Source organism: Procambarus clarkii, chromosome 41 (genome assembly GCF_040958095.1).
Source record: "Procambarus clarkii isolate CNS0578487 chromosome 41, FALCON_Pclarkii_2.0, whole genome shotgun sequence".
NCBI classification, from domain to species: Eukaryota; Metazoa; Arthropoda; class Malacostraca; order Decapoda; family Cambaridae; genus Procambarus; species Procambarus clarkii.
Genome location: NC_091190.1, coordinates 9642418 through 9663403, shown reverse-complemented (window position 1 = coordinate 9663403; position 20986 = coordinate 9642418). Strand labels below are relative to the sequence as shown.

The 20986-nt window shown below is 44.2% G+C and overlaps 2 protein-coding genes across 2 annotated transcripts; both read left to right on the top strand.

The window, feature by feature from the left end:
* Window positions 1–13153: 13153 nt before the first annotated feature.
* LOC138373081 (uncharacterized) lies at window positions 13154–13630 on the top strand. The gene has a single exon (XM_069339107.1). The coding sequence runs from the start codon at window positions 13154–13156 to the stop codon at window positions 13628–13630; it is 477 nt and encodes a 158-aa protein (XP_069195208.1).
* On the top strand, window positions 13627–15683 carry LOC138373080 (serine-rich adhesin for platelets-like). Its single transcript, XM_069339106.1, has 2 exons — window positions 13627–14426; window positions 15002–15683. Exons 1-2 carry the CDS (start codon window positions 13627–13629, stop codon window positions 15681–15683), a joined length of 1482 nt encoding a protein of 493 aa, XP_069195207.1.
* Window positions 15684–20986: the final 5303 nt, after the last annotated feature.

Below are 20986 nucleotides of genomic sequence, written 5' to 3'. Positions count from 1 at the left end.
AGCCTCCTGCTGACCTTAACAGGTTCATTCCCTGTTGTCTTGTCTGTCCAGTAAAAAACTGGTAGTAGTAGTCTGCCCCTACTAATAGACCTACATCGGTGAGGTGGTCAGACGTTATCTTGTTGTCAGCCAGTTTGACTCATTTTTCTGTAGGAATCTGGCTGTGTTCCCTAGATCCTTGTTACGGTGGGTAGGTGATTGTACTGAGAGGGGCCAATAGTAGAAATGACAGGAGTTTTTAAAATAGTGGAGATTGGATCGGCCCCGGCCCCCAGGGAAGAATGTTCCCAGCAATGAATACTTGTTTTATAATAAGGTCTGCAGTCTAGTAGTTAATTATCTACTCCACTTCAACAGGATGAAAAGATACTCCTTCCCTATTTATTAAACCCTCTTAATAACCCCCACATATAAAAACTACAATAAATCACTTTATCACTCTACCTTACATTTAACACCTTGGTCCACATAAGCAGGATGCAAGGTGTGAGGGATCTAGATCCCTCAGCTAGTTTTCCTAGTTTCTAGATTAGGCTAGTCACTCTAGAAACTGAAGCTTTCAAAATAACATATGCTTGTTGGGTGTTGAATGAAAGATTATGTTACGAACTATCATTTGTGAGTAGTTAGAAGTCTGTGATTACTCTGTAGAGAGAATTACAGAGATTTTCCTGTTTCTGTGAAATAGGATGGGAGCTGAGAGTGAAGTGGTGTAGGGAGGTACTTGACTCTCCCAACGGTTTTACAGGGGGGGGGGGGAGGGACAGTGGGGTGAACGCTGCCTTTCCCCCCCACATGGGAGACATCACGCCACTCGGTAGGCCTCACCCTCCTTGTGACGTCACAGGACGCCCGAGGGTGACTGAGAGAGGTGATTGGTTCAGGCATGTGTGCTCCAAGCCTAGTTTTGGCGCGAAGAGCTATGGTTGGATCCGGCACGACAGTAAACAGTAAAAAGCTAAGAGACAGTTGACTGTGTGAACCCATGAGGCAGGCTGGCAGAGCCTCATGGTGTAACAGGTGGGTCGAGTATCCTGTCTAGTGGCAATGGACAATTGATGTTGGTGAGTGTAAGTGAGTGTGATATTACAGGCCCATGTTGGACTTTGCATTCCGCCAGGCTGCATCAGTGTGGGGACGCCGCCGGCCATTGTCACCCCAGTGTAGAACAAGGCAGGTTCTAGCTTGATGGGGTTGTGATTCCCCAGCCGCGTGGGTACTCCTGTGGGCGGCAGCCTGCCAGCCCGCGGCCACCCGTGGCCACCCGCGAGGCCAAACCCCACCCCCACCCCGCCCGCCAGCTCAGCCGGTGGGGTGCTATGACGTCATGCGCTACCCGTGGTCACCCCAGGCCACCCAGCCGCCTGCCCGCGCGCCAGGACAAACCCCACCCCCCCTCTCTCAGCTCGGGAGGGGCGCTGTGGCCACATGCCTTGGCCACATGCCTTGGCCACTTTCCCGGGACAGCCTAGGGCCACATCTTGTCGACGCATGAGGAGCAAGCAAGCTAAGTGTTGTCAGCTAGTGTGGTAGTAACTTGGGAAATGAGGAAAGATAAGGGAAAGAGGGCAGCAGAAATGAATACTATTACAGTGTGATGGGTACCGGTGGAAATTCCCGGTAAGAGTTATCTCAGAGCCTCGCCAGGCTAGAGAAGCAGCTGAGTGACAGCTGTCAGTGGGATCCAGGTGTTGGATAGGGGTGGTACCTGGAGATAGATATTATACACGGGACCACACTGTATGAGACTGACTAGAGTATGTAACCAGTCAGTGTAGAGATTTACCATATAAGTGATCCAGCCTGTCGATTCTATATAATCGTTCAGACTGGATTAATGCCATAGAGTACCGTAAAATTATAATCATTAGAGGTAGGCAGGGATGTCAGTGGGGACCCCTGAAGTCTGTGTAGTTAGTTACATATTATTTGGTGATATAACTTTCATTGATTACGTGAATGACATTTTATGTGTTCATTTGCATGTTTATGTACGATGTTGTGTGGTAAGTCAGTAGGTGTGATTGCTGACTGATTGCCTAATGATGTCATTAGCATGTGGGGTATGCTGACGGCATCATTGTGTTGCAGGTTTGTGCAGTATTGTTTCAGTTTATACAATATTATTGCCCCAAGAACTGTGTTGAGGGTTTAAGGGACCTCTAGGATTATTCAGGGGAATTCACAGTACTTATTGAGAGCAGGCAATTGATGGGTTAATTGCCTGGCTGAGGTATGTGTGTGTTCACAGTAGTCCTTTGCAATCGGGTGTAAGTAAAGAGGGGGGCAGTAATATTAGTATACTTTTGTGTGTTGTACAGCCTTGTGTCATTATTGTGTGGGCACAGTAATTAGCGAGTTGCAGTAGCCACAACCATATGTGGGCAGTGCTTTTATGATGTTGCATGCCATTGTAGTGTGACCTATGTAACGCTGGGGTTACTTTGTTTCTTTAAGTTGTGTTGAGGACTTAAGGATTCAGTGAGTTAATTAAGTAAGGGGTAATTAACTGGATAAGGGGTGCACACTTAGTATTGTGGAGTGAGTGAGGGCTGTTAAGAGAGAACAGTGTTGAGCGAGAATGAGATACGTCTCGGGAGTAATTAATTGTCCGTGTGACAACTAATTGACCACTCTAGCTAATTATGTAATTAGCCTTCTCATCATGAATTCACGTAGTGGGAGAGAGTCTGTCAGTATTTGCGTTAACGTAATATGCTCGAGACTAATTACCTTTCAGGGATATAGCAATTAGTGGCTCAGGTTAATTAGTGGAGTAATTAACATTGGAGAGCTCCGGTGTCTCGGTAAAGCGAGGTCATGGAGCTAGCATAAATCGTTGTATTAATCATATCCTGTCTGAGGACAGTGGATTATTGGCACATCTTGTTAATTAGGGTAATTAACTCCTTTCCCGTGAATTCACAGTGTTTGATGAGACCTGCTTAGGCAGTGCGGAGTGAGACGTATTTATGGATGATTAATTATCGGTCCTGGTGACAGTTAATTAATTGCTCAGAAGTAATTAGTGACTTAATTAGGGTAATTAACACTCACTAGTAATTTTTTGACACAGACTGTGGAGAAGCTACCAAGTTAGGGTAGACTTAGTTAACGTAACTCAATGGGGATGTAATTAGTGGTCCGTTTGACCTTAATTGAGAATTACTCACTGAATACTTGCAAGGAGTCAAGTGTGATGTAATATATGTTGAGTAGTGTAAACAAGAGAGAGACAAATGTTAAAGATTAACGTAGAGTATCATCATGTTGTTGTCTAGTGGGAGACAATTGTTTGTGATTACCGTAGTACTTTGTTGCTGACTGCTGCGATCAGTCAATTAACGTAATTAACCACTTAAGGCAATTTCTTTTGGTTGTCGTCTGGTGACGAGAGTAGAGTCATCTAGGGATCTGTGGAGCTGTGTCCCAGAATCCTGCCTTGCCTGTCTTTGTTGCTGTTTACAACAGGGCAACTTCTTGTTGGGAGTTGCAAAGAGTGTTCACACTGGGTTGTGATATTGGGGAGTCACTGTTGGACTCCCGCCTAGTTACGTGGGTCTCTCCTGGGGGGTGGGAGGACCCCTAAGTTTGTGATTATAGTAGCTGTCAGGGAAACCGAGACACTATTGATTGCCTGCTTGTGTCTTTGTATTCAGTGGATATCCTTCATTTGTTCAGTTAGTTCATGTTGTCAGCCCGAAGTGTCAGCAAGATGGAGCCTGCTGTCACTTCTCGAGGGGCTGTTGAATAGCTGTGTTGCAAATGCCACTTGATGGACAATAACGTAACCATTCGCTGTGGTGTAACTTAGTCTGTGATATTTTTCTTTGTTTTGCAATATTGCGTCATCAGTGGGCACACCTGTGTTCAGGTTAGTTCAGTATGCAGCCTCACAGCAAGGGTTGCTATTTAGCTGTTTGTTATCGTGCCACTGGATTGACATTAACGTAATGTAAACTCGGTAATGTAGTAGTTAGTCTCTTGTTATTAATAAATTGTTATGTTGTAGAAAACGGTCTTTGATGTCAACCCTTCAACCATATTATTCCACCATATTTCTGCATATTATTATTAAATGTTGATGGGATCTTGATATGACGGCTGTTCTTGGGAATTCGAATTCCAATTCATAGCGCCACATCAAATATAAATATTTGATTGTGAGAACCCGTCGGTTACCCTTTATTAGTTTAAACGTCCTGTTTAACTAGGAGGAGCCAGCGGCCTATTGTGGACAGGTTTTCACCCTTGGTGGTGGAGGCCTGGCGGTTTGCTCCCGCTTTTCCTTTTTTTCTACTGGACTCATGCTTAACTGCCGTGAGCAGACTTTAAACTTGTAGTCCACCTCCTAAGGGAGGTAGGCGTAGAGAAAAATCTCACACAAGGTTTACAATTGCAAACTAGGGTAAAGACTACTTTGAGAAGGACACATGTAAAGGCTCAAGGTAGCCTGGGTAAACTTGTGAACACGTGGTTCCCCAATCACCCTAGAGTACAATTAGGGATACCAAATCACTGGCTAAGAATACACACTCTCTTAAACATACACCTAACTAGTAGCAGGGTAAAATCGGAGAAAGGTACTTATCTTGGACCTAGGGTATAGGATAAGGAGAAAGGAGAAGGAGGAGAACAGAGCCCACAGGAAAGGTGTAGTCACCATCACAGCCGCCACCGAGAGGGAAGAGGGAGAGCTCTGCTACCGCCTTCCCTGATTGCTGCTGGATGGATGGGTACTCAACTGATCGTACAGCAGCAATCATCCCAAGTTTACTCAGACATTCATTACTAGTTACTTTAATCATTTTAAGAATAGCTGATAACTAGTTCAATATTATATTTAATAATCAACAAGCCCAGAGTCTGAATAATCTGTGAGTAACAAGATTTGTCTTACATCTGGCAAGGAAGATGGGAACAAATGCATACCCAAGTTTTAAGAAGCCATGAATTTAAATGTTATTGTTAATTAAACATCCTTCTCACATGATCCAATCCTATGAATTAATGGCTACAATTATTTAGAACTCAAATTGACCTCTGGTTTCCAATTAATAATCCAGAGTCGTAACAACCCTTAACATTTGGGTCAAATGGTATATGATCAACAATTATGGCCTGGACAGGTCGGACATAACCACCTAGGCGTACTAGTGGTTGTACTACTTTATACTCATGGTCTCCTCTAATTATCATGAAACCTGACAGGTTTAATTTAATGTGTGATACTGGTTTTAACTTAAGTGCCTCTGCCGCTTTCTGTATGATGAAGGTTTTCTGGGACCCTTTATCAAATAGGTCTCGAGTGGCGATCTTGGTCCCCTTATTCTTGATTAGGAGTTGGGCAGTGGGCACGGTAGCATTAATTTGAGATGTGGATGATTGCACGCTGTAGTTTTTTCGCACCTTGCAATACTGTACTTGGATAGATTTTCTATCTCTCACCCTGGAATTTGAATACTTTGATTTAGCACACTTGCACAGTGCAACATGATGCTGGCCCCTTCAACACCTATTACGTGCATGTGTTCAGTGGGGTCTCACAGCTGTTAGTATGATGCGGTTTGAGACACCTGGTGTAGGAAAAGTCTAACTCTCAATATTAATAATAATCATATAAACGGAATACTAAGATAACTCGAAGGACCACCTCCTTTGTATAAAAGAAGGAAAAATAAATTACTGTGTAAAGACCCAAAGAACCAGTGTCCTATGGACCTAGATTAAATCAATGAAATATTAAGAGCATTAAATGAACTGTAATTATAATCAATTAAAGAGTAGACTTAACACATATAAATCTGGAGGATTCGGTACTAAAGATAAATATATCCCTAGTATGATGTCAGTGATGGTTCTACATTGAAGTAAATAAATTATTAAGTTGAATTACTCTAATTACACATTGCAATATTATATACATACATAAGAAATGAATAGCACATGTTTAAGTAATAAATCATGGAAATAAATCAATTAAGAATGTGACTAAGGTATCTACGAAAAATTAGTATAAGGGCTTAGCTGTAAAAGATACTTCACAACGCTCAATTCATAGCTCAAATACTCGTAGACGTAATCACGTTGCCAAGGTAGTCGTTGTGAACACAGGGCAATGGAAACCACATGGAAGGGAAGATTATCTCACCTTGTCCTCACGATCCACGCTGGAATCACAGTAAACTTGTAAACAATGCCTAGGCTAACATATTATTCCACTATTCATTAGTAATGGTGGGGACATAAATATGAGGGAAACTAACGTGGGTTTTGTGGTCTGCTGGCCATGTGACGACGAGTAACCTACACGTTAATAATGTATACATACAAAATAACCAACCTAGGAACTGTTATACTCATTACACTCGCTGGGACCGTGTCTGCTGTTGCAACCCGTTCTCGCAAATTTAATAAGTCAATATTGACTTATTAAATATGTGCATAGGTGACATACTTAACATAATAGATACCCTTAAAAAGATTCATAGAAAACACCGACCTTACCTAACCTTGTTAGTATCTTAAGATAAGCATCTTATTGCTTCGTAATTACAATTATTACCTAACCTATAATAGGTATAGGTTAAGTAATAATTGTAATTACGAAGCAATAAGATGCTTATCTTAAGATACTAACAAGGTTAGGTAAGGTCGGTGTTTTCTATGAATCTTTTTAGGGGTATCTATTATGTTTAGTATATCACCTATGTACGTAGTTAATAAGTCAATATTGACTTTACGAATTTGCGAGAACGGGTTGGCTGATTGTAGGAGCAGTTGATGTTCCCTGACGTTCGCTGATGCAGAAGGTCGAATTACAGGATAATTATCAACTCCCAGACACGAATAAATTAGCAACGATATTGTACTGCTTGACCACGTTCCTCTCTTTGTAATGGCGTCCGGATAGCACCCGTGAGAGTCTAGGGCAGAGTGACGCTCTCCTTCTCCGCGCTGGGATACGCATGCACAGAATGCTCAAATGTGATCTCGAGCTTAAAGTATTTTTTTTACTGGCAATTAATTAGGGAAGTAAGGAATCGTGACAAGTATTAATGTCACAGATAAATATATTAAATCATAATACCTCTTCTCGCAAGGCAACAGGTTTAATTAATATTGCAGGAATTAAACGAGGAGGATCGACAAAAAATTAATTTACGTCGCAGTAATATTTACTGAGATAATCAATCTGATAAAATGATCGAATTCAGTACGCAAAAGTACGCGAAATAAATATACTCTTTCATGTAGAATAATACTTCAAAGAAAAGGTAATTAACTGGACTCTATAATATTCTAACAAAACGTGGAAGAATTCATGTTTCAGCTTGATGCTGCCTCCCGGCGTCATAAGGGCTAGGAAGGATCTGGCAAATATTGCCTTACTATAGAAAACATGAATTACATTAATTCTATGCATTTGTGATGTTAGTAAATACTAAAGGAAAATAAACTGTTGGTTATTGCCAACACCTGGTGCATCTGTTTACTTGCTCGAGTCATCTGACTCGGGTGTCTGTATCAGGATAACATGTACATTTGTATAGAGAATGATCTTGATGGCAAAACAGACACAACCCCCAGCCTACAGCACGTTTAAGGGTCACCGGTTTAGGTGAAACACTCACTAAAGGTTTTTAGGGCTTTGCTGCTTGCATAGGCTTGCTGTTGTTTCTTAGGAGTACTTTTGGTACTCTTAGGTCTCACTGATGAATCAGTGTTCCTGATTCAACCTGTTCAACCTAGATTGATTGTTAGTACCCGTATTACCTAAAGACTGTGACACTTTAAGAGGTTAATTTAAAGAATCTGATGTGGGTACAGTTTCTGTAGATTTGGTTTGCTATACGAGGCTATAAGGGCCAGGTTTGCTTGTATTTTCTTTACGACTGAACGCAAACCCTCTTATGATATCCTGCATTGTCAGGATGGTATTATTCTGATATGAGTATAACTTGTCTAGCACCTCGCTGGATAATTTTCTTTGGATGACAAGTTTAGTCATCCACTCAGCAGTGGGTTGATCCACTTCATTGCTGAAGGATTCGAACAGTGACTCGAGTTTTAGGCTAAAAGCTCATAAGGAGTCAACTAATTGATCTGGCTGGGTTAAGTCCAGTAATTGGTGTGCGAGTGATATGATAGTACTTTCTTTACCATAAGGGCGACCACTATTCTCGTTTAAAGTTTCTGATTCAGCTTCAGCCTTTATTTCAGCTTCAGCCTTTAATTCAGCTTAAGCTTCTGATTCAGTTTCATCCTTAGGTTCACTTTGGAGGCATAATGTTCAGTAGCCTCATGTATTAAGTTTTCTGAATCCATAGAATATGGATAAATGTTCTAAAAACTGCTCAGTTTCTGATACTGTAATGTTGGGTGAAGTTGTATTGGATGAGACTGTAGAGAATGAAGTTTCAACCTTAATTCAGAGTAAGGATCTACTCCGTATCGCGATTTAGCATTATATTTGTTCAGATCATCCAGACTTTTTGGACCTCCTCCTCAAATTGTGCCGATTCGGCGTGGAAGGCGTCTATCTTGTTTGGCTCGGCATGATGTTTCATGAGGACTCTGAGATAGTCATCTGCAGCCTCATTTGTCCTCTGCAACGTTTGTTTAGGCACTTCTATGCGGTTTTTCAGTACTTGGTATGAGACACCTGATTGAACTAACTGATCACACTTATCCAGTTGTCGAGTCACGTGACCTCTGCAACTCAAGTATGAGATACAATTCACTGTTGCTGGACATTTTGTCTGATGCACAGTCTGCTGAGTTAGGCTTAATTGGTCCCATGATCTTGTAATGAAAATAACTGGGGTACTGATTCATATATATACGTGGAGCCAGTACGGTTATTAATAGCCTAGTATTCAATTTCTTGGCTAGGCTATGTTATCCTACCTCATGTAGAGGTTTAGTTACCTACCTGACATGAAATAGCTAAGATTTGAGTAGTACTTGGATACCACTACGGTTACACCTCCAGCTAGTTCTTCATTTTCACTTTTGGTTGGTATAGGGACACCTAGTAACACAAAAATTAACACAGTCAATATAATAAAATAAGAAAACACAATTTGTGTAAAATAATAAGTTCCACCCTGATTTGGGTATGCACAATATAAATATTGACTAAGTTGTACTGCTTGGTACAGTGCTAGTCTAATAGTAATCCTACCTAACTAGGCTGGCTAATAATAGTGAGTTAGGCTAGAGTTGAACATGATTTATTACAATTCCATTCTAAAAAATCCTACCCTCTGTGGGTTGGCATATATAATATAATAATGATGCTAATTGTGTAAATTCAGGGTAGTGCTGTTTTTGGATTTTATGATTTTGTTTTATATAGAGTATATACAGTTATGATTATATATGTCAGGTACCCTACTGCTGTAAATGGTTATGTGGCAGGTATCCTATTGCCGTAAATGGTTATATGTGGCAGGTATCCTACTGCCGTAAATGGTTATGTGGCAGGTATCCTACTGCTGTAAATGGTTATGTGGCAGGTATCCTATTGCCGTAAATGGTTATATGTGGCAGGTATCCTATTGCCGTAAATGGTTATATGTGGCAGGTATCCTACTGCTGTAAATGGTTATATGTGGCAGGTACCCTACTGCTGTAAATGGTTATATGTGGCAGGTACCCTACTGCTGTAAATGGTTATATGTGCTAGGTATCCTACTGCCGTAAATGGTTATGTTTCAGGTATCCTGCTGACGTGAATGGTAATAATTATATAGCCTAGCTCCTGACAATACTTCTTAATTAAAGAGTATAATGTTATCAGGGTTAGTAATTGGTTAGATGAATTATACTGATTATATAAATCAGTAATTTATATTAATATGTTGGTTACTTTAGTTATACTTGATTATATAGGACCACTAATTTAATTTTATGTATTGTGCCGTAAAATATTTATGAGTTTACACTGGATCCTGAGAACCTTTAGTTTAAATTTAATGTACTGATCGAACCGGTTCTGAAGAACCATAAAAGAATGTTTGTGGTCCGTGAACCAGTAATTTAAATTTAATGCACTGATCTATCCGGTTCGAAGTCGTCCATAAAAGAATGTGGGGAAAATTAGCTCTACAATTCAATAATATTAAATGCTTTGAAGGACCAGAATTATATTAATAATTAAGATAACCAGTGGCTTATGGATCTCTTAGAATAAATTCATAAATGAGATTAAATAAATCTAGCTGAATGAACTGTAATTTTATATTAAATTTAGAGCTACAGTATTTCCATGCACACCCTTTTGGGGGAGTTATTCTATAATGTTAGTCTACGTAATGCATGTAAATATATAATAAATTTCATTAATGATAATAATAAATAAATGAGGGTTATAGGGTTAGTAGGCTACTCTCCTACTGATAAATATTACAGCTTAGCTGGACTGAAGATCTCCTCGTAGCCCAGAATAACACGAGAGTTGTCATCAGGTGGTTCAAGCAGTAAAGGTTGACTCCGTGGTTACTGCGTCCTGTATTCTAACCCTGAATTCCAACGTGTTGGAACCAGTAGATCCTCTCGCACGTTGCCAACGTAGATCTACCTGAGTAATACAATGTACCAACTGCAACAGCCTACTATATTAGAACTATTCGCATACTTTGCGTCATTATATAATGGAATGTGAAAAAAATCGCGGAATTCAAGATAACACCATCAATAGTGTCCAAGAAATGTGTAAGTACTTCATTCATAATGATGTGCTGCCCGAAATCTTAGCGAAGTATTCAAAATTTGCTTACTGTAGGTAATGCATTCACATGACTGTAAAGCTGCCGCCCAGTTGGGTGGGTGTGGAGCAAGACTAGTAACTGTGTGACTCACCATTGATGTAAAGTGCCTTATATAGTGACTGTTGTGAGCCTCTTGTTGAATCACTTGTGACACAAAAGATTACTGATGTGTGTATTTGTGTGGGTGATTAAATATGTATGTATATATGTATACGTATGTATAATATATACATGTATGCATGAGTATGTGTTCATGTATATATATATAATATTAATAATTTTGTAACTAGCGTCAAAAGATTGTTATTTGCTTAGCTAAACGAACTAGAGGGTTCAGTTTCTGAACTGATTATGTGCCTCTGTAATCATTTACACCAACGCCCACGGGATGGGTATGGGGTGCATAATAAAGAAAGAAATTGACTACTATATTAGCAATATAACACAGGAAATAATACATATTGAAAGGGAGAGAGGCTTACTGGGGTTTGATGTTATATATATGCCACATAACCCAGTTGAAATTTCAATTTTACGAGCTAACAACAAATGAAATATAAATTTTATGGAACCGGGATACGTCTTTGGTGAACGCGGCAGCTTGATATGTATTGATCCGTTCAACGGGTCGATTCTGCTGCACAACTTGCACCTCCATATGCCACAATTCTGCGGCTATAAGCACAAATATGGGGCTTTTCTGGGAGCACGGCGGCGCGTCAGCTCATCTCGTCTGGGGCTCAGCCACAACCGCACGGCGCGGCGCCTTCCTCCTCCCACCAATTCTTAATCACGGCATACATTTTCGGTGATAATTTACCAACGAAAGGAGGTAAATGCGAATTTAATCTTTTCGATTACTGTGAACATTACTTAAATTCTATCTAAGATAATCAAGCGCAAATCAAAGCAGATTGACGTCTGTTTCTTTTAAGTGCTAGGCAAAGGAATAGTCACCGCGAACACGTGGCAGCTGAAGCAAACGTTCCTAGCATGTTCTAGTACTTCGGTTAGTATGAGTGTTGGATTGTTACGGACCCGAGCCCAGTGTCGTAGCACGGAGCAGTGACGACATCGCCATCTGTGTGTCAGCTCCCGAAACCCCCTCCAAATGGACGACGCCATCTAGTGAGGACGGGATATACCGGCCACAGGGGCTGATTCCCGTCTTAATCAGCTTGTGACATAGCCGCTACTGACCTCTGGTGAGGTGGCGCTTAGACAGCAACGCCATCTATGGAGTGGATAGGTGGATGTTTGTGTCTAAGCCTGTGAGTGAGGTGCCCTAAGAGTATCGCCAGTACTAATGACGTGTCTGATTACAGAGTCGACCTGGGACTGCTGTATTGGACGGTGGGGCAGTCTACCCAAGGCAGCCATAGTCTCTCCACGTGTTTGCTGCAGAAGCTGTGAGTTGCTCCCGGACGAACACTGCTGAGAGTGTTAGCCTGCCTGTGACGTGGCAGAGTTGAGGAATCGTCGTACCGGGGGTTGACTGGTGGAAGAGACTAGCCACTGTGGTGCTATAGAGTGGAGAGTGATCAGCGGAATCACACGAGGCTCCTGCCTAGGGCTCGCAACCCTATTATCGGTCGTGGAGTGGCCTACGCAGCGGAGCTGATTGGAACCTGCCAGCTACAGGCTGGATTTGTGGTTGAAGGCCTCCACGACGGTGCACCCAGTGGGACTGTGATTTGGCTGGCCTGTGGCCAGGGTAGATTCGCCTAGAGAATCAAATGATTCATTGTGAGGCCTGGAGAAGAGAACCAGGGCTACTCATCTTGAGCACCGTGGAACATCCTGAGTCTTCGGAGGAAGACAAGTGATTGTATATAAGTGTAGTTATAGCCCCAGCGAGTGACTGTGAGATATTTATTTATGGTGGTGGATAATATATATATTTAAATTAGTGTATTTGAATCCCTTCCCCTTTAATTTACTTGCGTTACAGAACACACCCCTTGAAAGCCACTACTAACTTGGGGCCGGATACCCAAACTCTAATAACATCAGAGAAGAACCCCAGTTGCGACCCAATAGGGCCGTAACATGGATATTTCCAAAAGACAGTGCCACGACCCATGGGTCACTAGACAATGCCAAGCCCTATGGGTCACAGGACAGTGCCACGACCCATACGTCACTAGTCAGTGCTACGACCCATTGGTCTCTGGATAGTGCCATTACCCATGGGTCACTTGACCAGTGTATGACCCATGGGTCACTGAAAAGTATTAATACTCATGAGTCACTGAAAAGTACTAATACTCATGCGTCACCGGACAGTGCCGCAACCCATAGGTCTCTAGACAGTGCCAAGACCAATGGGTCACTAAACAGTGCAAGGACCCATGGGTCACTTGACTTTGCCATGACTCATGGGTCAAAAGACAGTGCCACGACCCATAGTCCCACAAGACAGTGCCACGACCCATAGGTCACTAGACAGTGCCACGACCCATAGGTCACTAGACAGTGCCACGACCCATGGGTCACTAGACAGTGCCACAAAACATGGGTCACTGGACAGTGCCGCGACCCATAGGTCACTAGAGAGTGCCACGACCCATGTGTCACTGGACAGTGCCACGACCCATAGGTCAAAAGAGAGTGCCACGACCCATGTGTCATTAGACAGTGCCGAGATCCTTGGGTCAAAAGAGAGTGCCACGACCCATGGGTCACTGGACCGTGCCACGACCCATGGGTCATTAGACAGTGCCACGACCCATAGGTCACTGAACAGTGCCGCGATCCACGGGTCAATAGACAGTGCCATTAGTCATTGGACAGTGCCGCGACCCATGGGTCACTGTAGAGTGCCAAAACCCATGGGTCAAAAGACAGTGCCATGACCCAAGGTTCACTGGACAGTGCCACGATCCATGAGTCATTGGACAGTGCCGCAACCCATGAGTCACTACACAGTGCTAAGACCCATGGGTCACTAGACAGTGCTAAGACCCATGGGTCACTAGACAGTACTAAGACCCATGGGTCACTGGACAGTGCTAAGACCCATGGGTCACTAGACAGTGCTAAGACCCATGGGTCAGTAGACAGTGCCAAGACCCATGGGTCACTAGACAGTGCTAAGACCCATGGGTCACTAGACAGTGCTAAGACCCATGGGTCATCAGACAGTGTCATGACCCATTGGTTACTAGACAGTGCTACGACCCATCGGTCACGGGAAAGTGCCACGACCCGACCCATGAGGTCACTGGACAGTGTCATGACCCGAGCGTCACTGGACAGTGTCACGACCCATGGGTCACTGGACAGTGTCATGACCCATGGGTCACTGGACAGTGTCAAGACCCATGGGTCACTGGACAGTGTCATGACCCATGGGTCACTGGACAGTGCCACGACCCATGGGTCACTGGACAGTGCCACGACCCATGGGTCACTGGACAGTGCCACGACCCATGGGTCACTGGACAGTGTCACGACCCATGGGTCACTGGACAGTGTCATGACCCATGGGTCACTGGACAGTGTCATGACCCATGGGTCACTGGACAGTGCCACGACCCATGGGTCACTGGACAGTGTCATGACCCATGGGTCACTGGACAGTGTCATGACCCAAGGGTCACAGGACAGTGTCACGACCCATGAATCACTGGACAGTGCCATGACCCATGGGTAATGGAAGAGAGCCAAAACCCGTCGGTCACTGAAAAGTGCCAAGACCCACGGTTGACTATACAATGAACCATGGGTCACTGGACAGTGTCACGATCCATCGGTCAATGGATAGTGCCACGATCCATGAGTCATTAGACTGTGAGACGACCCATGGGTCATTAGACAGTGACACGACCTATGGGTCACTTTACAGTGCCACGATCCATGAGTAGCTAGACAGTGCCAAGATCCATGGGTCACTATACAGTGCCTCGACCCATGGGTCACTAGACAGTGCCACGACCCCTGGGTCACTAGACAGTGCCACGACCCATGGGTCACTAGACAGTGCCACGACCCCTGGGTCACTAGACAGTGCCACGACCCATGGGTCACTAGACAGTGCCACGACCCTTGGGTCACTAGACAGTGCCAAGACAAATAGTTAACTGGATAGTGCCACGACTCAAAGGTAAGTGGACAGTACCAAGACCCATGGGGTAACTAGACAGTGCCACGACCCATGGGTCACTGGAAAGTGCAACGATCCATTGCCTACTAGGCAGTGCCACGGCTAATGGGTTACTGGACAGTGCCACGACCCATGGATCACTGGACAGTGCCAAGACCCATGGGTCACTTAACAGTGCCACGACCCATGGGTCACTTAACATTGCCACGACCCATGGGTCACTAGACAGTGCCACGACCCATGGGTCACTGGACAGTACCAAGACCCATGGGTCACTTAACAGTGCCACGACCCATGGGTCACTAGACAGTGCCACGACTCATGGGTCACTGGACAGTGCCAAGACCTATGGGTCACTGGACAGTGCCAAGACCCATGGGTCACTGGACAGTGCCACGACCCATAGGTCACTAGACAGTGCCACGACCCATGGGTCACTGGACAGTACCAAGACCCATGGGTCACTTAACAGTGCCACGACCCATGGGTCACTAGACAGTGCCACGACTCATGGGTCACTGGACAGTGCCAAGACCTATGGGTCACTGGACAGTGCCAAGACCCATGGGTCACTGGACAGTGCCACGACCCATGGGTCACTGGACAGTGCCAAGACCTATGGGTCACTGGACAGTGCCACGACCCATGGGTCACTGGACAGTGCCACGGTGGTAAAGAACGAGGAGCAGGAGGGAGTGGTAGAAATACACAGGAGTCATTTGATCCTTTTATTTCAATTTGTATTTTCCTTTGCATTTCAATTTCCTTCTGTCCTCTCAAAGGACAGAAGGAAATTGAAATAGATGTAATAAAGAGAGAGGGAGAGAAGGAGGGGGAGAGAGGTGGGAGGGGGATAGAGAGGGAAAGAGGTTGAGGGGAACAGAGGGGGAGAGAGAGAGCGAGTGCGAGTGTGTGTATTGTGTGGTGTGGTGTGTGGGGAGTGTGTGAGTATGGAGAGGTTAGAGGGAGAGATATAAGGAGAAAAGGAGGAGAGGCCCAGAAGAGATTATAAACACACAGTGTGTGTGTGTGTGTACTCACCTAGTTGTGCTTGCGGGGTTTGAGCTCTGGCTCTTTGGTCCCGCCTCTCAACCGTCAATCAACAGGTGTACAGGTTCCTGAGCCTATTGTGCTCTATCATATCTACACTTGAAACTGTGTATGGAGTCAGCCTCCACCATATCACTTCCTAATGCATTCCATTTGTCAACCACTCTGACACTAAAAAAGTTCTTTCTAATATCTCTGTGGCTCATTTGGGCACTCAGTTTCCACCTGTGTCCCCCAGTGCGTGTGCCCCTTGTGTTAAATAGCCTGTCTTTATCAACCCTAACGATTCCCTTGAGAATCTTGAATGTGGTGATCATGTCCCCCCTAACTCTTCTGTCTTCCAACGAAGTGAGGTTTAATTCCCGTAGTCTCTCCTCGTAGCTCATATCTCTCAGCTCGGGTACTAGTCTGGTGGCAAACCTTTGAACCTTTTCCAGTTTAGTCTTATGCTTGACTAGATAGGGACTCCATGCTGGAGCCGCATACTTCAGGATTGGTCTGACATATGTGGTATATAATGTTCTGAAAGATTCCTTACACAAGTTTCTAAAGGCCGTTCTTATGTTAGCCAACCTGGCATATGCCGCTGATGTTATCCTCTTGATATGAGCTTCAGGGGACAGATCTAGCGTGATATCAACCCCCAGGTCTTTCTCTCTCTCTGACTCTTTAAGTATCTCATCTCCCAAATGACACCTTGTATCTGGTCTCCTGCTTCCTACCCCTATCTTCATTACATTACATTTGCTTGGGGTAAACTCTAACAGCAATTTGTTCGACCATCCCTGCAGCTTGTACAGGTCTTCTTGAAGCCTCAAGCTGTCCTCCTCTGTCTTAGTCCTTCTCATAACTTTGGCGTCGTCAGCAAACATTGAGAGGAATGAGTCTATACTCTCTGGGGTATAGGTGTGTGCGTGTGTGTGTGTACTCACCTAATTGTACTCACCTAATTGTGCTTGCGGGGGTTGAGCTCTGGCTCTTTGGTCCCGCCTCTCAACCGTCAATCAACTGGTGTACAGATTCCTGAGCCTATTGGGCTCTATCATATCTACATTTGAAGCTGTGTATGGAGTCAGCCTCCACCACATCACTTCCTAATGCATTCCATTTACTAACTACTCTGACACTGAAAAAGTTCTTTCTAACGTCTCTGTGGCTCATTTGGGTATTCAGCTTCCACCTGTGTCCCCTTGTTCGCGTCCCACCAGTGTTGAATAGTTCATCCTTGTTTACCCGGTCGATTCCCCTGAGGATTTTGTAGGTTGTGATCATGTCCCCCCTTACTCTTCTGTCTTCCAGTGTCGTAAGGTGCATTTCCCGCAGCCTTTCCTCATAACTCATGCCTCTTAGTTCTGGGACTAGTCTAGTAGCATACCTTTGGACTTTTTCCAGCTTCGTCTTGTGCTTGACAAGGTACGGGCTCCATGCTGGGGCCGCATACTCCAGGATTGGTCTTACATATGTGGTGTACAAGATTCTGAATGATTCCTTACACAGGTTCCTGAACGCCGTTCTGATGTTAGCCAGCCTCGCATATGCCGCAGACGTTATTCTCTTTATGTGTGTGTGTGTGTGTGTGTGTTTACTAGTTGTGTTTTTACGGGGGTTGAGCTTTGCTCTTTCGGCCCGCCTCTCAACTGTCAATCAACTTGTGTACAGATTCCTGAGCCTACTGGGCTCTATCATATCTACATTTGAAACTATGTAGGGAGTCAGCCTCCACCACATCACAGCCTAATGCATTCCATCCGTTAACTACTCTGACACTGAAAAAGTTCCTTCTAACGTCTCTGTGGCTCATGTGGGTTCTCAGTTTCCATCTGTGTCCCCTTGTTTGCGTCCCACCAGTATTGAATAGTTTATCTTTGCTTACCCGGTCGATTCCTCTGAGAATTTTGTAGGTTGTGATCATGTCTCCCCTTACTCTTCTGTCTTCCAGTGTCGTAAGGTGCATTTCCCGCAGCCTTTCCTCGTAACTCATGCCTCTTAGTTCTGGGACTAGTCTAGTGGCATACCTTTGGTATGCCATGTGTGTGTGTGTGTGTGTGTGTGTGTGTGTGTGTGTGTGTGTGTGTGTGTGTGTGTGTGTGTGTGTGTGTGTGTGTGTTTTTGTGTGTGTGTGTGTGCGTGTGTTTTTGTGTGTGTGTGTGTGCGTGTGCGTTTGTGTGTGTGTGTGTGTGTGTGTGTGTGTGTGTGTGTGTGTGTGTGTGTGTGTGTGTGTGTGTGTGTGTGTGTGTGTGTGTGTGTGTGTGTGTGTTTTTGCGTGTACTCACCTATTTGTGTTTGAAGGATCGAGCATTGACTCTTGGATCCCGCCTTTCCAACTATCGGTTGTTTACAGCAATGACTCCTGTCCCATTTCCCTATCATACCTGGTTTTAAAAGTATGAATAGTATTTGCTTCCACAACCTGTTCCCCAAGTGCATTCCATTTTTCCACTACTCTCACGCTAAAAGAAAACTTCCTAACATCTCTGTGACTCATCTGAGTTTCCAGTTTCCACCCATGTCCCCTCGTTCTGTTATTATTACGTGTGAACATTTCATCTATTTCCACTTTGTCAATTCCCTGAGTATTTTATATGTCCCTATCATATCTCCTCTCTCCATTCTTTTCTCTAGTGTCGTAAGGTTCAGTTCCTTCAGACGCTCTTCATATCCCATCCCTCGTAACTCTGGGACAAGCCTCGTCGCAAACCTCTGAACCTTCTCCAGTGTCCTTATGTGTTTCTTCAGGTGGGGGCTCCATGATGGCGCGGCATACTCTAAGACGGGTCTCACGTAGGCAGTGTAAAGCGCCCTAAAAGCCTCCTCATTTAGGTTTCTGAATGAAGTTCTAATTTTCGCCAGTGTAGAGTACGCTGCTGTCGTTATCCTATTTATATGTGCCTCAGGAGTTAGATTAGGTGTCACATCCACTCCCACGTCTCTCTCTCGAATCGTTACAGGTAGGCAGTTTCCCTTCATTGTGTACTGTCCCTTTGGTCTCCTATCACCTGATCCCATTTCCATAACTTTACATTTACTGGTGTTAAACTCCAGTAGCCATTTCCCTGACCATCTCTGCAACCTGTTTAAGTCCTCTTGGAGGACCCTACAATCCTCGTCTGTCACAACTCTTCATATTAATTTTGCGTCATCCGCAAACATTGACATGTATGATTCCACTCCTGTAAACATATCATTTACGTAAATTAGAAAGAGGATTGGTCCCAGCACCGATCCTTGAGGTACTCCACTTGTTACTGTTCGCCAGTCCGACTTCTCGCCCCTTACCATTACCCTCTGGCTTCTTCCTGTTAGGTAGTTCCTCACCCATGCTAGGGCCTTTCCGCTTACTCCTGCCTGTCTCTCAAGTTTGTATAGCAGTCTCATGTGCGATACTGTATCAAAGGCCTTTTGGCAGTCAAGAAATATGCAGTCTGCCCAGCCTTCTCTGTCTTGCCATATCCTTGTTACTTTATCATAGAATTCTATAAGGTTTGTTAGGCATGATTTCCCTGTCCAGAACCCATGTTGGTGCTTGTTTACAAACCCAATGCTCTCCAGGTGCTCAACAAGTCTTAGCCTAATTATTCTTTCAAGTATTTTGCAGGGAATGCTTGTCAGTGATACGGGTCTGTAGTTAAGTGCCTCCTCTCTATCACCTTTCTTGAAAATCGGTACGACATTTGCCTCCTTCCAGCAGCTGGGCAATTCTCCCGACATAAGTGACTCATTAAAGATCATTGCCAGAGGCACGCTGAGAGCCTGCGCTGCCTCTTTAAGTATCCACGGTGATACTTTGTCTGGTCCAACTTGCTTTATTTGCATCCAGTGTTGTCAACTGTTTCATTACCTCCTCTGCTGTCACCTCTATATCTTATAGTCTTTCATCTTGGGTAATCGCTTCTAACAATGGGAGCTGCTCAGGCTCGGTTGTGAAGACTCCATGGAAATTTGCATTCAGTACCTCGCAGATTTCCTTGTCGCTTTCTGTATATGCCCCTTCTGTTTTCCTCAGTCTTGTCACTTGGTCATTTACCGACATCTTCCTTCTTATATGGCTATGTAGTAATTTAGGTTGCTTTTTCGCTTTGATTGCAATATCATTCTCATAATTTATTTCCGACACTCGTCTTATGTTAATGTAATCATTCCTAGCTCTGTTACATCTAATCCTGTTGTCCTCTGTCCTTTGTCTTCTGTACTTCCTCCACTCCCTCCTGCTTCTCACCTTTGCTTCCTGACACTGTCTATTAAACCATGGGTTATTATATTTCCTCCTGCTTTTTTCCTTTACTGTTGGAATAAATCTCTCTTCAGCCTCCTTGCATTTCCATATGACTTGGTTCATCATACCTTGCACTGTTTTTCCTCTAAGTTCTTCCTCCCACTGCACTTCTCCCAGGTAGTCCCTTATCCTTCTGTAGTCCCCTTTTCTGTAATCAAGTCTCCTTTCCCGGACCTCTTGTCCTTTGGTCACAATTTTAAGCTCCATCATGTAGTCAAAGACTAGGACACAATGGTCACTGGCTCCTAGTGGTATCTCATGTTCCAACTGCTCGATGTCTTCTACATTCTGGGTGAAAATGAGATCTAATAGGCTGGGCGTATCTCCTCCTCTTTCCCTAGTATCTTCTTTCACATGCTGTGTTAAGAAATTCCTGTCAATAACATCTACCAGCTTCGCTCCCCAGGTCTCCTCCCCGCCATGGGGATTCCTCGTTTCCCAATCTATCTCTCCGTGATTTAGGTCCCCCATGACCAGCAGCTTCGCTCTCATTCTATGTGCTATAGTTGCTACCCTCTGCAGTTCATCTATACATGCCTTGTTGCTGTCCTCGTACTCCTGCCTGGGCCTTCTACTGTTTGGTGGGGGATTGTAGAGTATCAAGATTACAATCTTCTTCCCATCCACTGTCAGAGTTCCATGTATGAAGTTCGTGCTTTCATTGGTACCCGGATTTTCCAGCTCATCAAACTTCCATTTCCTCTTAGTTAGGAGTGCCACTCCTCCTCCCTGTCTCTGTGTCCTTTCTTTTCTTATCACCTGGTACCTCTCTGGAAAGATTGC

What these genes read in the sequence shown, in the direction of transcription:
- LOC138373080 (XM_069339106.1), top strand. Translation starts at nt 13,627, where the DNA reads ATGACCCAAGGTTCACTGGACAGTGCCACGATCCATGAGTCATTGGAC. An exon ending in GACAGTGCCATGACCCATGG is followed by an intron (nt 14,427 to 15,001) that starts GTAATGGAAGAG and finishes GTTACTGGACAG; the next exon opens with TGCCACGACCCATGGATCAC.
- LOC138373081 (XM_069339107.1), top strand. Translation starts at nt 13,154, where the DNA reads ATGGGTCAAAAGACAGTGCCACGACCCATAGTCCCACAAGACAGTGCC.